Source organism: Typha latifolia, chromosome 1 (assembly GCF_019914945.1).
Source record: "Typha latifolia isolate L0001 chromosome 1, TyphaL0001v2, whole genome shotgun sequence".
Lineage (NCBI taxonomy): Eukaryota > Viridiplantae > Streptophyta > Magnoliopsida > Poales > Typhaceae > Typha > Typha latifolia.
In genome coordinates, this window is record NC_133086.1 from 7,682,649 (window position 1) to 7,698,532 (window position 15,884).

General features: G+C 34.7%; 3 protein-coding genes across 5 annotated transcripts; all 3 read right to left on the reverse strand.

The window, feature by feature from the left end:
• Positions 1-344: 344 nt before the first annotated feature.
• LOC140796119 (transcription factor bHLH51-like) lies at positions 345-1,798 on the reverse strand. The gene is made up of 2 exons (XM_073148998.1): positions 1,440-1,798; positions 345-1,011 (listed from the first exon to the last, which is right to left on the reverse strand). The coding sequence occupies exons 1-2, from the start codon at positions 1,596-1,598 to the stop codon at positions 568-570; spliced, it is 603 nt and encodes a 200-aa protein (XP_073005099.1). The 5' UTR covers positions 1,599-1,798; the 3' UTR covers positions 345-567.
• A 1,543-nt stretch (positions 1,799-3,341) lies between these two features.
• On the reverse strand, positions 3,342-8,318 carry LOC140780288 (potassium transporter 1). Of its 3 annotated transcripts, none has more exons than XM_073125721.1 (9): positions 8,090-8,318; positions 7,107-7,350; positions 6,551-6,796; positions 5,754-5,804; positions 5,379-5,639; positions 5,228-5,280; positions 5,022-5,136; positions 4,692-4,946; positions 3,342-4,599 (listed from the first exon to the last, which is right to left on the reverse strand). In XM_073125721.1, exons 1-9 carry the CDS (start codon positions 8,150-8,152, stop codon positions 3,638-3,640), a joined length of 2,250 nt encoding a protein of 749 aa, XP_072981822.1. In that variant the 5' UTR covers positions 8,153-8,318; the 3' UTR covers positions 3,342-3,637. The 3 variants fall into 3 exon arrangements, with proteins under 3 accessions (XP_072981822.1, XP_072981838.1, XP_072981830.1); XM_073125737.1 differs by lacking the exon at positions 8,090-8,318 and adding an exon at positions 6,905-7,032 and having other exon boundaries at positions 7,107-7,236; XM_073125729.1 differs by lacking the exon at positions 8,090-8,318 and having other exon boundaries at positions 6,905-7,245.
• Positions 8,319-12,443: 4,125 nt separating this feature from the next.
• On the reverse strand, positions 12,444-15,348 carry LOC140788995 (ran-binding protein 1 homolog b-like). The gene is made up of 4 exons (XM_073138565.1): positions 15,107-15,348; positions 14,864-15,015; positions 14,640-14,765; positions 12,444-13,082 (listed from the first exon to the last, which is right to left on the reverse strand). The coding sequence occupies exons 1-4, from the start codon at positions 15,265-15,267 to the stop codon at positions 12,853-12,855; spliced, it is 669 nt and encodes a 222-aa protein (XP_072994666.1). The 5' UTR covers positions 15,268-15,348; the 3' UTR covers positions 12,444-12,852.
• Positions 15,349-15,884: the final 536 nt, after the last annotated feature.

Below are 15,884 nucleotides of genomic sequence, written 5' to 3' on the forward strand. Positions count from 1 at the left end.
CTTCATTCCTAGTGACAAACTAGTTTAGTATAAAATTGGCTATCGAATGGTTTTTCTAAGTTAAACTAGCAATTTTCTAATTCCTAGATTGAGCATCACCAGTCACACTTAATGAGTTATCTTCTATCTTTTATGTATTAGGCCATATTTAAAATCTTGACTATTGGTTCAATTTACTATTCTCATACCAAATATAAGATATGTCGATTCTATAGATAACTAATCTAATAACATCCCTTATATCCTGCTGTCCTCCAAACAAAAGCACCCTATGGGGTAAAGAAGTGGACAGGAATCCAATCTGCATTTGAATTGTTTGTGCTTGTAGTAATGAATCAAATCACTTGCAAGGAGGAGGTCATTATAAGAATATAAGATCAAATCAGCTGAGTTCTTATTTACCTATTTATTAAAAAGAAAAAAAAACTCTCTTATTTCCACACAGTAATCATCTACCACTATCAAATATAGTCCCTTGAAGGCCTTCTGGGCATGGAGTGGAGAACAGCAGTAGATATTTAGTACTTCTTTTAGCCTCCTTTTGATACTTGGCCTTCCCATGCAAACTTATAATGAGATAATGGAGTAATTTGACTCTAAGATCCTCTGCCTCTTGCTTGAAATGTTGTTGCACATCATATCTGGAGTAGCAATCCTAGCCAAGGCTTCTTCTATTGACTCCTTGAGAGAGCTCAAGCACTCAGTTCTATTGCTCTCGTTTGTGCAAAGTACGAAGACATGTTGTGCTCTCCCTCCTATGGATACTAAGTTTGCCTGAATTGTTCTCAACCTTAGGTCATGGAATGCTTTTATCAGGTCGGCGAAGAGATCCGGGCGGTCGTCGCAGCTGATGGAAGCCGTTAAGTATTGATGTTCGTCGCCGGCGGGGCATTCAACGATGACTTCATTAACCTCTGGGGGAATTTTGATCCCTTTGCCAAGTTCTTCTGCTCTTCTCTTCAAGTTCTTCACTTGGTCAAGCACTCTACCTAACAGAGAGGCCTTATCCATCTGCAGTAGTAAAACGAATGCTGATGTGTTACATCTCTTCACTAAATTATTTTCTCCATCATTCTCAACTATTATCTAGATGCATGAAAAAAGAGTTTTTGAACAAACTGTAACCTGATGAAACAGTCAGTACTTCTGAATACACTAAGGAAAAAGGAAGGGGTGTTTAACAATTTTAAAAGTCAAACTGAGATTTATATATATATGTTCATCGCTACAAGTACTAAAAATCTCTTTTTTGACACATTTTTAGTCAGCGATTTGTATAAATTAAAATTATTGTCATTTGTAACAATAACTCTGTTTGACTCAGTGCGCTCGAAAAGCTAATACAAGTAGGCCGTAAGATTTGAGCAGGTATAGCAATCACGTAATGAACTACAAGTTATATATGGCATATAATTTCTATGAGACAAAACAACAATCACCTTGTTAGCATCAGGAATCATGCGGCGCAACGTCGACAAATGCCTATTAATCCTCTCCCTCCGCCGCTTCTCCGCCTCGCAATGAACCTTCAAAGCTCTCGCCTCCGCCACGCACTTTCCCATCGCCGACGACGACGAGGAGCACGAAGACACCAACATTTTTTTGTTTCCTCCAACTTTACCTTAAACTCCTCTACTGGATTAGAACAAAAATTGCAAGCATTGCCGAAAAAAAGAAAGAAAGAAAGAAAGAACTTGATCATTAATTCTTCATATTCTTTTAGCTCGATCTCCTCTCCGCCTAATAAATTACTCACTCGCCCAACTACCCTTATCAATCTCCACAAAGCTTTTGGACTGACATGCGCTCTCTCGGGACCATATCATAGTGTGATGATGAGTGGTGTTTTGGACTCATTCTCCTTTGTAATCAACTTTAATTTTTTACAATTTCAGGATAAATACTAAAAATAAAGACTTTATAACAAGTACATATGCAAGAGTTTTTTACATAATTGCCACTGAATTCTTTATGATTCTTTTAAAATTTATTATTATGGTTATTAAAGTTAGTAATGTATATAAATAACTAAAATACCCTTGTTTATAGCTTAAAATATTAAATATTTATCACTGATTTTTTTTCTTACTGTTAAAATATAAAATGTAAAAAAAAACATTATTATGTAACAACTTAAGTTTATAAAGTCATTAGTGAGTTAACATGATATTATAGCATAAATTATGAGTTTGAATCCTGTCAGAGTCGTCTATTATTTAAATTTGCTGTTATTATTTTTTTTTAGATTAGAGCATAAAATATTTATCATTAGTTTTTTATTATAAAACTATAACATATATCGAATAATACTAGATAGCTTTAAAACCATTTTGAGAATTTTATATAAGAATAACAGTCTTTTTAATCTAAGTTCTGTTTTCAAATGACATTTTTAAAAGAGCTCAATGTTTTAAGTGGAAATTATGATATTGTAAAAGATCTAGTTTGATCCATGATCACCACCACTTACATTTTTTTTGCTTTAATTCGAACCAAAGCTGGTCGATTTGACATCATATTGCAACTATAGTGGCAAAAAGGTGGTGAAGTTGTAAGTGGTGACATGAAATGGAGAAAAGAAGTATTAGTATTTTGCAAAGGTAAGGATGAAAAAGTTGGCTTCTTATATTACTTCGATTTGTCTCTAATCTTTTCTTCTTCTTTTTTCTTTTTTCCCCTTTTCTCCACTTGTGTTTGTAAACACTAGAGATAGGGCCATGCGATCTTTAATGCGTCGAACTACGATCAAGCTTTTGACGTCCTCATCCCCTCTGAGAACTACAACGAGGTGATAGGTGGGGGTGGGAAGGTGGATGCACATCTCCAACTTTTACTTTTATGAGAGGCCATTTGGCCTACTTTGCTGCTATCTATCTATATCTGTATATGAAAAAGTATCAATGAGTTCTGTTAATGAATAGTCATTGATGAATAGGCATTGTGCGAAAGATATTTATCTGATTTGGCGGCGTCGAAAAGTATTTATTTTTGGAACAGGCATGCTCAGAACATGCTTAAATTTCAAGTGTTTTTGAGGCATTTCCCATGATTTAAAAGCCTTAAAAAATGCTGAATTTTTTAGTGTTTTCAGATTAAAAAATAGTTGTAAGTTTAGCATCGATGCATATTTAGGTACATAGTTTGGAGGAGATGAACCTGGCTACCTGTAATCAGCTCAGAATTTGATTAAAAAGAACTCGATGAGCTCAAGACATATTCTTAGGCTTGGATTTGCAGCTAATTTGATGAATAATACTAGATTTACGTACTTCCACAAGCAGGCTCACCCACCCTCGCAAACATCTCAGACAAATTGATGGTTACTGATTAACAATGGATGCTGTCCAAAGATGCTAATATTTTTCGTGTTCGATTCAAGGAAGCATTCAGCTGAGATTGTTTCCTTTTAACAAATAAAAAGAGCAAGTTTGCACCTTTGGCACATACTGTAACAATCTCCATTTTCATATAGTATGTCATGTACTAAGACATCTACTAACATTTTATCTTGTAGAGAAGCAACATGTCATTGGAAAATCGAGCAAACTTTGTCGCAGAATGTGAGAGCTCTGATATTGATTCCTATTCAGTGCGAGCAGGATCTTTAAAAGAAAGAAGAGAATTAGTTCAGTTTCTCTTAAACATAGTTGATCATGCCAACTTCCAGCAATAGGGAGTGAGGGACATTCAAGATGACATGAGGTTCCCTGAAATTCTTGCTAAGAAAAGCAAATATCAAATTGATCGCAAACTTCTTGACGAGGGAAGATGAAGCCTTTGCTTTGGCATATGAATGTCCAATAATGTAGACCACCCCAAATTCCTTTGCCTTCAGAATCTCCAGAGACTCATCCTTGTGAAAATAATTTTCTGCAAGACCACACTCCTTAGCTTTCTCCAGAGATAAAGTCGAACACAGTTGTAGAGTTTGCTTACTGCTATGATCTGCCAACTCGTGATTTACTGTGCTTCCTACTAAGTGTGATTCAGCTTCCATCTCGACGAATTCTAACATTCTAGATACTAATACATTCTCGAAATCATAATTATCTCTGTGCAGATCTTTGTAGCCATATCGAACGATGCATCTGAACATGCGAAATTCCTTTGGCCCTATCCGGCCTAAAAGAAATCGCTCCTCTTCAGAAACAAAGGGAACTTGTACTGATTTGATACACACGAAAACTAAGATCTGATGGAATGCAGGTAAATTAGTTGCAAAGTGTCCAAAAACTGCCGGTATCCCAGTTACTACATTAGCATAGATAATTCCTATTCCTGGTACTCGAACAATTCCAAGTGTAGGCCCCAAAGCCAGTATCTGGCTTACGGAAACCCTGTTCTCCAAGTCATGCTCATGCTTTCTTAGTGTGCCATAGTTCCAGGTGTACATCACAGTCATGAAAATCATAGAGAGAGCAAGTGGTATCCACCCCCCTTCAGGAATTTTTATGAATGATGCTGAAATATACAAAAGCTCTATAGATCCAAAGAATACAAGAAAAGTAACCGCTGTCATTATCTTTTTTTTCCACACAACTATCATTACTAGTGGCATCAAGCAAGTCGTTGAAAAGATCACAATCGCGAACGCAAGCCCTGCAATTAGATAGACTTGTCAAAGAACCATACTACATGACATTCTACTATACGTAATCGTAAATTCTGTTAATTAAAAGCGAAGCTTATACCATATGCATGACCAATAAAGTTTGTATTCCTCAACCCAATGGTGACAGCCAAGCATAGACACATGAGAATCCAGTTGATTTCAGGAATATAAATCTGTCCGTATATATGGTTTGAAGTATGGACAATCTTCACACGAGGGAAGCAACTTAGAGCACAACACTGGCTTATTACTGAGAAGGTTGCTGATATAACAGCCTGACTTCCAACAACAGCTGCAAAAGTCGCCACTATAAAGATTGGCCAAAAGACAGCTTCTGCATACAATATAAAGCTTTAGAAAGTAAAATACAAATATTGCTGTAATTCTGGCACTTTGCAGCAGATTTTACCTGGTATCGCTTTGTAGAAGCTTTGCTGGATGTCTTCATGGTGTTTAGAAAGAAATGCAGCTTCACCCATATAAGCAAGAATAAGACAGGGATACACCAGCGAAGTAAATGCAAGCTGGCAGTCAATACATTCTCTAATTACAAGGATTCATACTAAGAACATTATATAAATTAATCTGCATTCTAAAAGGAGAATGTGCACTTGCTTTGATTGAAAGTGGAGAAAAATGACCCAGATTTGCAAACATTGTCTCAGCACCTGACATAATTTGTTTATGGAGATTAGGCAGACAATCAAATAAACCTCTCATTGAGTGGAAAGACTAGTGGAAAATAAAAGAAAGAAATACTACTTACCAGTAATACATAGTACTACTCCTCCTAATGATACCCAACCTTCTTTGCCTGTACTTTTGAGAAATCTAAACAAGTATACTGGAGAGAGAGCGGAAAAGACATTTCGGTTCCATCGCATTATGTTATAAATACCGATTCCGCTGATGCACAGAAGCCATGCAATGACAATTGGAGCAAACATGAAACCAACCCGATGTGTACCGTAATGCTGGAGAGAGAATAGACCCACCAGAATAACACATGAAATTGCCACAATGTAATCTGAAAAAAAACGTTATAAGTAGATGAAACAGATGCATCTTTATTTCCTGTCACCTTTCTTGCACTATGAAAAAGGGAAGGGCAAAGATCGATTGTCTATCCAAGTGAACTTACTTTCATGAAGATCTTCTATTTTCACACCAACACCCGAAACAGCAGAAAGAACTGAAAAATGCCATGCAAACATCTTTTAAGTATAAACAAATCAAGAGAAATTACAGATCAAATGTTAAAAGAAATATCATCACAGCATGAGAAATAGCAACTACTCTGATGCTCAATCCCTGAATAAATTTTCTGTTTCGTATCTTTTGGGCATATAAAGGTCCCAGACGGGTCAACTACTTCGACAGAATAGTACTGGTATTTATTTGGACAAATGTAGCAAATATTTAGAGTTTTTTTTTTGAAACATCATGGAGAAGGAATATATTTTACATGAAAAGCACAGATATTCACAGCAAAACAGTGGTGGTTTCCATGTGAAGATTTGTGGAAGACCACAGAGATGTTAGCTGGTCTGTTAATTCTCTTTGACGGGTTATTGCACTTTTGAATTAGGACAGTAGATAAATATCCTCAGGTAAATAAAGCATTTACCAGCTGCCTCTCTGAGATTAAGTCTGAAGATTGATTTAGTCCCTACAGATAGACATAATGAGGTTGCCAACTTATTGGCGATTATAGGTGATGAATTGATGATATTTCAACTTGCTTCTAATGAAAAGAACATAAAAGGTCACAATTTAGAAGATATATTCCGTATGCAATCAAAATGATGAATATAGATTTCTTCAGGACTCTCTGCCTTGGTGTATGCAAATTTTCATTTGACGAAAAGAGAAATCAAATTAGACTTACCTCTGGAGGTAAATTCATAGACCTGAAAGTATATGCGACTGGTAATTTACCTGAAATTGTTGGCGTTAGCACTCCATCACCAATTGCCATGCAAGTTGCAAGCAGAACAACTACTAGTAGTCCATTTCGACACCTCGGATGTTTCTTGAAGAATTCCTTGAGCATTGAACTCTGCCATGTGTCTGCAACTCCTTGCACATCATACATTGAGAGTCTCTCATCAGCATCTTGTTGATTTGGGAGAGTACATAGCTTGGAATGTCTGCAAAGAAGAGAGTATAGCGCAAATGTACCGCCTGGTAGGAAAGTGGGAGATGACGAAAGTTAGCATAAAATGAAAATTCACTTGTGCATTATATAAAAACAAATGGACTTTTATTCTTTGAGCGTGTTAACCCACTCACAATTCCAAATTTTCTTGTAAGGAACTCCAACACATTTGGGCTTTTCTAGAAAAGGATTTCTTTCCATGTTCAATGCCATAAGAAATCAAAAGCCAGTAGTAGACCATAGATGTTACTGATTTGGTGCTCTTCAGGAATGCAAATATATAAAGATCAAGACAAATACTAGACATCATATTTAACAAAGTGCAATAAATCCTACCTTCACCATTGTCGTCTGCAGATAGAACAAAACAAATGTACTTGAAGAGAGGAATTAGAGTAAGGGTCCAAAAGATGAAGGAGAGCACCCCAAAAACTTCCTCATCATTCTCGTGGAGGCTTAATTTCCCTGAGAACGTGCTTTTGTACACATACAAGGGAGAAGTACTAAGGTCTCCATAAACCACTCCTAGACTCTGGTAAGCAAGTGTGAGCACGGTCTTGCAAGAAGGTCTCTTCGGATCCTGCCTCCATAAACAATAGTCCGAGAACAAGTAAGAAACTAAATTCTGTTGACGAACAAAATCAACCACAAATTCTTGGTGATGCAAAACTTGACTTTAGTCATATGTAAATAAGGAACTTGATATGCATAGCTAGTTATTTGAAAATTTCGAAAAGCTCAAGCTGTCAACACATAGACTTTGCAAACAAATGAGAGGATAGAGATTCAACAACAAGAGAGATCCTACTGAGATTGGAACATAGCAAATCACTCATGCTCTAATAACAATAAAACTATCAGATATTGCAAAAGCATTTATAAAACAAAAAACAGCCTAGAAAGTATAAATTCACAATTTGGGTCTATTTCCATTAGACTGGATTTAGACAACTACATACATTTAATTCAATCAAATTTATATGCCCTTTTTTCAGAGACTACTCACTTTCTTCAAAGAGAAAGATGATAGTCAAATAATGAGTTGGCCCTTTCTCTTTTACGAATTTAGGAACTTGCGGCATCCCATTTAAATCATAAACAGGTACTAAAAAGGAATCAATTTGCTACGATCTCACAACCAATATCATATTATTCATGAGCCAGAAAAAAAAAAGGAAATCCATCAAAGACCCAATAAAGAAAGAGCCTAAAGCTATTCTCATGATTCACAAATGCAGCTACAAGAGAAATCCAATGTGTTAGCAGTTTAACTCCACCACGTAAAACTTCAAATAAAAGGAGGACAGATGAGAACTTACTCGAGAAACCAAAACTTTCTCTGCTGCAAATGGTGGTGGTGGTGTTGGTGTAGAAGATCTCATGGCAGGGAAGTAAAAGCTTGGTGGCTGTGAAGAGGAGGGAAGGGAAAGGAAGGAAGGAGGAAAGAATGCGAGATGGGAGGGAAGAGGGAAGAGGGAAGAAGGTGGTTTTGAAGAGGGAAAAGAAAAGAGTGCTGGTGGGGAGTAAGTCGGCAGCGACTTTAGTGTGAGCTTCAAGAAGTCGGTTGTGACATGCACTTCATCAGCGCCTCCATGTAGCAAAGCCTCGGTTGGGCCCACTTATTTGTCCTTTGTCCTTAATGACTTAATTTTAGATATTATTTTGAAAAAAAAAATTATATTTTATCTCTTATGGTTAGACCTAAATTTCGATCTATATTATTTTAGAAGCGTTAAAAATTCTTTATAATTTTATATTTAATAAGTATTTTCAAATTCGACTTGTGGTTTGATCATGATAAAAAAAATAATAGTTATATTTAAATTAAAATCATAATAAAGTAAAGTGACACAAATAAAATTATAGGAGTTGAAGTGAGTTTCAACATAATTTATCTATATTATTTTTACCTCTAATATCAGTTATGGGTGGCGATGTTAAAAGAGAACAAAAGCCGATTATTTAATTCAATACACATAATAATTAAATGAATATTTATTATTAGAGTAAACTTACACCCTGATTAGAATTCCTGAATAAAATTATCCAAATTCTCTGTTTGGAACCATCAACTAATGAGATTTCAAGTGATCTCAGTAGATTTAGACGATAGATAGTGAAATTTAAAATAGAAAAAAAATATCGCAATGAAGTGAAGACCTACCTCGGACCAAACAACAAAATTTAAATGGATTTGATTTCAATATTATTATTTCTCAAATAGAAGTATTTATATTTTAAACAAAATTAATTGAATTCTATCTAGAGTTCTTCTAAAACATATCATCTCACTTATATTCTCTAGTTCTAAATGTAACCTCCATCTAGAATTGGTTCCAAGATGTTAAGAGAACCAAACCGGTCTTCATCTTATATATTCTTATTTTTAATTAGGGCTGTCAAAATTATAAATATGCTCGATCTTGGCACGAGGTCATCTCGAAAATGAGTTGAGCCGAGCTTGAATTTTAAAATATGCTTGAAAATAATTTCAAGTCAAATTTGATCATTAGCCATCGCAATTAAATAAGCTCGATAAGACTCAAAATTATTATATACTTATTGTACTTTTATTATGTTCTAAAATTTACTTAAATAGATTATTATGTAATTTGATCTTATAGAGTTTAGTCCTGATTATATTATATATTTTTCTAAATACATGATATTAATAATTTATATGTTTTTAAGTAGGCTTCAGTTTGATTCAAGCTTAATCTAATTCAAACGCTTAAATTTGACTTGAATTGATTAAGGCATGAAATTGCTTATTGATTGATTAATTTAAGCTCAAGCTTGAAATGATTGAAATAATTTCAATTCAAACTTGATCATAATCTATACTCCAAATTATTTTTAATTCAAGCCTATTTTTAATATGGGAAGTGAGAACTTAACTATGTCATTGAAATTCAAATTCAAAAATATTCATATATATATATATATATTAGATGTTTCATGATAAAACACATCACATGCTTGCTAGTTAAATCACGAGTACTGAAAGGTGTTTGTAAGATCTATATATTTTTATTTAATGTCAGTTGATTACTTTTGATTTGACTGATCTACGACTAATAGATGAGAAAAACAAATAATATATAGAAATAATGGGCTTCTCATGAGAAAATTAAACTAGACTTCTGTTCATGGATTAATAATTCTCCTTATTCTTTGTTTATAAGTGGTTTTTGAAACTTCTACGTATGGATTAGAATTTTTTAATTCATAGCTTGTAATCAAATACCGCTTAATTCTTTTCAAACTAAAAGTATCAAATTTAATCCACATGATTTGCATGGATTAGAAGTCAACCCTTAGATCGAATTTGATCATAAACACCCATTTTTCTTAAACAGGACACAAATAACTTCATATCTTATATTGTAGATAATAATTAATCAATTCGTGCATTTTAATTAAAATGTCTTAAAAATATCTAAATAGTCGATGATATATATATATATATATATGGGTTAAAGTAACTGAATACAAAATAACGATAATACTTTTAAATATTTTTTATTATGATTTTATATGAAAAAGAGAAAGATATATTTAATTATGAACCAATTTAGGAGTCCCAAAACTAATTTAGAGAAGGTCCCTATACTCAAGGTTATGGTATGTTAAAAATTAGCACAGAGTATTTTTGGGTCATTAAAAATAATGCTGGGTTAAATAATAAATATTTATTTGGTAGCGCGCGGATAATAATTAAAAACAACAACAATAATAATAATAATAAAGAAAAGTTATTTTTAATAAATTTTAATAGAAACTAATTCTTGTAATTTGTATCCATCGTCTCCATTGGGCACTGGTTCACATCACTTGGACTAAGATTGAAGAAAGGAGTGGCCCCTGGGAGCCAATAATAGAAGATAATGACAAGCGAAGATCTAAAAGATGACACAGTACAAGCTTCTCTGTACTGCGACACAGATCTTTAGATAAAGACTTTGCTATGTCGGCAAACAGTTTATCATACTTAACATAAAAGACGTTTGTTTTATTATAATTGTCAATAAAATATTAAATTTATCAGTGTTATATCTAAGAAAAGAAGGCACTAATAATTAATATTTTTCTTCTTATATATAAGATATTGATCTGATTGACATTTTATCTGTAGCAATAAAAAAAACTAAGATGGACTTAATTGAATCTATTAATATTTTATCTGAAATTTTTTAAATTAATCGATGATTAATTCAATATTATATATATATATATATATATATATCATTAATAAAATTATCATTTATGTTATTAACTTATAGATTCAGCTTCTATTTAAAAGTAAAATATTTTGCTAACGGCTACAATGAAATAAACTATTTAAGTCTGAAGAGTGATCCATTTGATAAAAGTAAATCAAGAGAGGACTTGTTTGGTCAAAAACTCAACAATTGTCTGCATTAACTAGACATTGCAGTAGAAAGTTGCAATTAAAGCTGGAATCCAATATCTTCTCTTTATGAGAAATATAGGAGTAAATTTAATAAAAGTCAGGATTTATTAGACTTAAAATGTAAATACCTATAAGGTAAAGTTATCCAAAAGCATCTTTAGAAATTCTCCTCCATTTTGGTGTTGAAATTTTTGTCTTCACATCACAGGCTGTAAAAGTCATTCAGTTCAGTCACAATTATCAGTACAAAAGCATGCAATTGGCTGCAGGCCTACCCCATATCCTCTCCCACATTAAATGCCAAGTCCTTCCAAGGCCACACTGACCAAGTGAAGACTCCATTATTCAAGCCCTAGATGCATCCTTCCTCCAAGGGCCAAAGGAGTGTGGTCCCCCTACTAGCTAGGAATTGACAAAAGAGATACATTTCTAGGTTCATATGATTCATTACCTCTCCTAGTGTTTGACACAATGCAATGCCCCTGTCAAATAGTTTGATGCACCTGGCACAAATCATTGGTGACAAGATGACTATGTAATTGGAATAAAAAAGGACATGCAACCAGTTGTGCCTTCAGACTTCAGTCATCACCCTTGTAATGCTATGATCTATTAGCAGCACTAAACTTCACCCTTGTAATGCCTTGAATTCACAATGAAAATGGTGCCTCAAGTTGGTTGGTTGGTTGGTTGGTTGGCATACAATTTTAAACACTAATTGAAATGTAGTCAGTGGTTGCAGTGCAATTACTGTGAAGTGATTGTTGTTACACTTGTAACATAGTAATAATTCAACACAAAATCTAGGATTGTATTGATTGAAAATGCCGAACTTACAAAATTATCCACATAGAAGTGAAGTCCTGCTTGAATGTTTCAGGTGCTCGCTAGTGGTGGTAGTACATCCAGCAAAAAAAGTACAGTAAGGTCCACAAAAGAACATTAAGCCATATACATTATATCATACAATCATCTATTGCAAAATTGTAGCAATACAATGATAAGCGAAGTCGCTAATTGATGACTTCCCGTTATCCATCAAATACCTGGAATTTCATCCATTTAAAGAACACTGTCACGATATATATAACAGAAAGCTATAATATATCTTTTGCACATGAAAGAGTAGGCAACACCAAAGAACACCAGGTTGGAGAGAGCATGTGAGCAAGTAGCACTTCAAATGTACTGAAAGCCACACATCATTTCATCACATAATCAATCGAGTAGGGTAAGTTAAAAGGCAGCAACTCAATGCGTTCAAAAGAACTCAGGAGAAAAGCTTATATAATTTCAGACACAATGTGATTGCATATGGCAAAAGTACTAGGTTTATTGTACTACTCAAAAACCAAATTAACTTTGAAAAAGCTGGATAACTTACAAATGACCAACACAAGAACACTTAAAATCCTCACCGTTACGTCAAAGATCCTAACGAACTTGCACAGCACATAAAACACCAGCAGAAGGTTTGGACAGAACATTACGTTACGAGACTTGCAGAAATTCCAACATAAATGGCAGACTATGAGCTCTTAGGAACTTTATAAAAGTTCTTCCTTTCCCGATAAAATATCTATGGAAATTTTTTGAATCGGCTAATTTTACAGAGGAAACCGTGGAGCATGGCACATTATGAACTCCGAATAAGTTGCTCCCTAAGATCTAGGCAGCAGAAGATGATTCTTCAGATTTTGTTTGTGTCTCCTTTCTGACTTCCTTCTCACCAGTTGCAGCAGGCACATCCGTTGCTGTATTTTCCTCTTTTTTGCTTTCACTCACACTGAGCTTCTCCATAAGTCCAGCAGTAGATGCAGCTTCTTTGCTCTCTTTCTCTTCATTCTTTCCCAGTGATTCTGAAATTTCTTGAACCATCTCCATGAACTTCTTGCGGTCTGAGAAAAGAAAACACAGTTATATTGAAAATGCTTCTAAGCAGTCTAAGGAAATAAAACAATACCAAAAGCAAGTAAGATCATAAGCATTTGAAGATGCTTGAACCGAAAGGTATCTTGCTTATACTAATCTCTTAACCATAAAGAAGACCGAGAGGTTCACTTTTGAAATGGAAATATGATGGATAGGAGAACTAAAGTTATGTCGATTGAATTTATAATATATGGTCAGGAATAGCAGTAATATTAGTATGATAATTGGCTGGCTGTTGTTGGAGAGTTGGCACATGATAGCAATAAACAAGAAAAGTGTAGAGGAGATAAAAGTGAGAAAAGGATGTATGAAAAAGGAGTACGCAGTAGAACACCACCACCAAACAACTGTGGCAAGTAAAGGAACACACATATTTAAGACATGGTTTAGCCAGCGCATGTGCAACATGTCGTCCAGTAGTACCAAAACATCCCTAATACTTGGTTACATTTCTTTTCTCAAGTGCATCATGGTTTGAAGCTTTTAAAAAGACAATGGTTTGCCTAAAACATGAGAATATAATCACCACAGTGTTCTAAAAAGAGGCTAAGGCACCCAAATGATGTGTGGGCACCTATCCACGTTAATTTACATCATTAGGATCAAACAAGGAAATATTACTGCACCTAAAGGGCCTACCGGTTAACATCATATAACTTAAAAATCTTTAGCATTAAGTAAAAAATAGGTCCTAAAAAACATAAAAGAAGAATAATCAAGTTTTAAAATCAAAGCTATAAGCAAATTTTATCAATAACATCATCACACATAAAACCAAAAGAGTTGATCATGGTTAGTTGACAACTAACTAATTTGAATACAGGAATTGTGAGAATCTAGGATGACAACAAGGACAATAATGCCTTAAGACAATATTTTAACAAGAAAACTTACAAAATCGACTAGTATTACAACAAATGTTTTGACATATCAATATCTATTTAATATAAGGAATGAAGGAAAAAAAACAAAAAGATGCAACAGCTTCAACACTCTAAACGATAATAAGCTAAGTGAACAAAACAAACAAATAACTAACATTAGCTCTCCTCAACATGATGGGGCATTAGCAAGCAAACTTAGCAACTTAATGACTAATAGGTATTATTATATATTCTCATGATGTAACACCTGAATATACCATATACCAATTGAATAAATGAATATAGTAATAAGAGCCAACATCAGCGATAGAATTGAAGCAGCAAATGGCATATTTATCCCCACTTCACATTTTAATAAAATCACATTATCAACTCCATTTCAATAATATCTTAAGTCTACAAAACTGAAACAAGAACTTCTCATAAGTTATAATAACCATCAGTTGAAAGGGTAAACAACCTACATATCTCTACTAGCATGTAACACCACAACTTGAACCAAACATTAGAATGCGCATAGCAGCAAAGAAGAAGTAAGAAAAGATAGCACAGCTTCAGGCATGCAAGCATCAAAACAAATTAAAAGAACTCCACAAGTAATATACGATAAAGATCACGAATAAGTGAAGAACAACTCACTCTCGACAGATACAAATCGAATAGCAAACATCTCCTCCTTCAATTCCCCATCCGAGAAATCACTAGCGTACCATACGCAAGACTTGTCATTCCCCACATGCTCCTGCAACTTGGTCATCGTAACAACTGCAAACCCCGCAAAAATAAAACAAAATCCAATCATCCCCAAAGCAATTTCTAAGCCAGAAAAAGTGCAAAAAAGATCAAAAAGGAGAAATGAATACCTAGATGATTTGCACAGATCTTAAGAGTCTTAGCCTGTCTCATAACCAACCGGACTTTTCCGGTCACCTTGTGCTTAAGAAGCTTCACATTCCCGGTGCCCCTCTCCTTCCATTGGTTCCCTTCCTTGTCGTGCCGGTAAAGCTTCGCCTTCCTAAGAATAACGGCAGTGAGATCAAGAAAGAAGAGTGATGATAAAAATGGAACCTTAAGGCATAATGGACGGAGATGTAGGAGTGACTCACAGATCGAGGAGAACGTCCTCGTCTTCCTCACCGGTGGTGACGGCAACCTCCTCGAGCTTTATGATCGGCGCGATCTGAGCACCGGTATCCTCTTCGTCTCCGGCGGCCACCCCGGAGGTCTCCTCCTCGTCTTCTCGGTGCTTCGGTTCGGTGTTCGCCATGGCTAAAGGTGTACAGGTCGAGAGAGAAGGTTCTAGGGTTTTATGGAAAGAGAGACGAAGTTTGCAAAAAGGCCCGCTTTTGTGGATATTTGTGCTATTGGTCCCTGAACTCGGAAATAAAGGATGAGACTGGATCGGGTCGGATTGTCGAGATGGGTTTTGGATAGGGATAAAACCCGATAAGGAAATTATTATTAGATTTGGGCCATTTGGCTACTGCTGCATGATTACAGAGAAGACTATAATCTAGATTCTCACTTTTTCTCATCTCTTTTTTATTTTATTTTCAGATTCAATTGACTCTTAGACCAATCTGGCACAATCCAGGAACTTTTTTTATTCCAAAATTTATTTGCTTGATAGAAATAGATATTACCATACTAGGTGAACTCTCAAATTTTTATCAAACTAGACCTATTTTTCACCATGTCAGTTGAAAAGAAAATTATTTACAGAACTAGGTTTTTTTTTTCTTTGTATCTGGAGATGCCCATCTGTGTTGCAAAATGTCTGCATTTATAGATGGAATAGTTGAAATGTACTGATCCCAAGTGCTGCACTTGTATATGTAAATTTCTGCCATACAAGTTCCTAACATTGTCAATCTGTCAATAATA

Coding starts and splice junctions, on each gene's coding strand:
- LOC140788995 (XM_073138565.1), bottom strand. CDS start 15,267: ATGGCGAACACCGAACCGAAGCACCGAGAAGACGAGGAGGAGACCTCC. Junction 15,016..15,106: donor GAGGACGTTCTCCTCGATCT/GTGAGTCACTCC, acceptor CGTTATTCTTAG/GAAGGCGAAGCTTTACCGGC. Junction 13,083..14,639: donor TCGATTTGTATCTGTCGAGA/GTGAGTTGTTCT, acceptor TTCTTTTCTCAG/ACCGCAAGAAGTTCATGGAG.
- LOC140780288 (XM_073125721.1), bottom strand. CDS start 8,152: ATGAGATCTTCTACACCAACACCACCACCACCATTTGCAGCAGAGAAA. Junction 5,805..6,550: donor GCTAACGCCAACAATTTCAG/GTAAATTACCAG, acceptor GGCATTTTTCAG/TTCTTTCTGCTGTTTCGGGT. Junction 5,137..5,227: donor TTTCTCCACTTTCAATCAAA/GCAAGTGCACAT, acceptor ATTGACTGCCAG/CTTGCATTTACTTCGCTGGT.
- LOC140796119 (XM_073148998.1), bottom strand. CDS start 1,598: ATGTTGGTGTCTTCGTGCTCCTCGTCGTCGTCGGCGATGGGAAAGTGC. Junction 1,012..1,439: donor TGATTCCTGATGCTAACAAG/GTGATTGTTGTT, acceptor TTACTACTGCAG/ATGGATAAGGCCTCTCTGTT.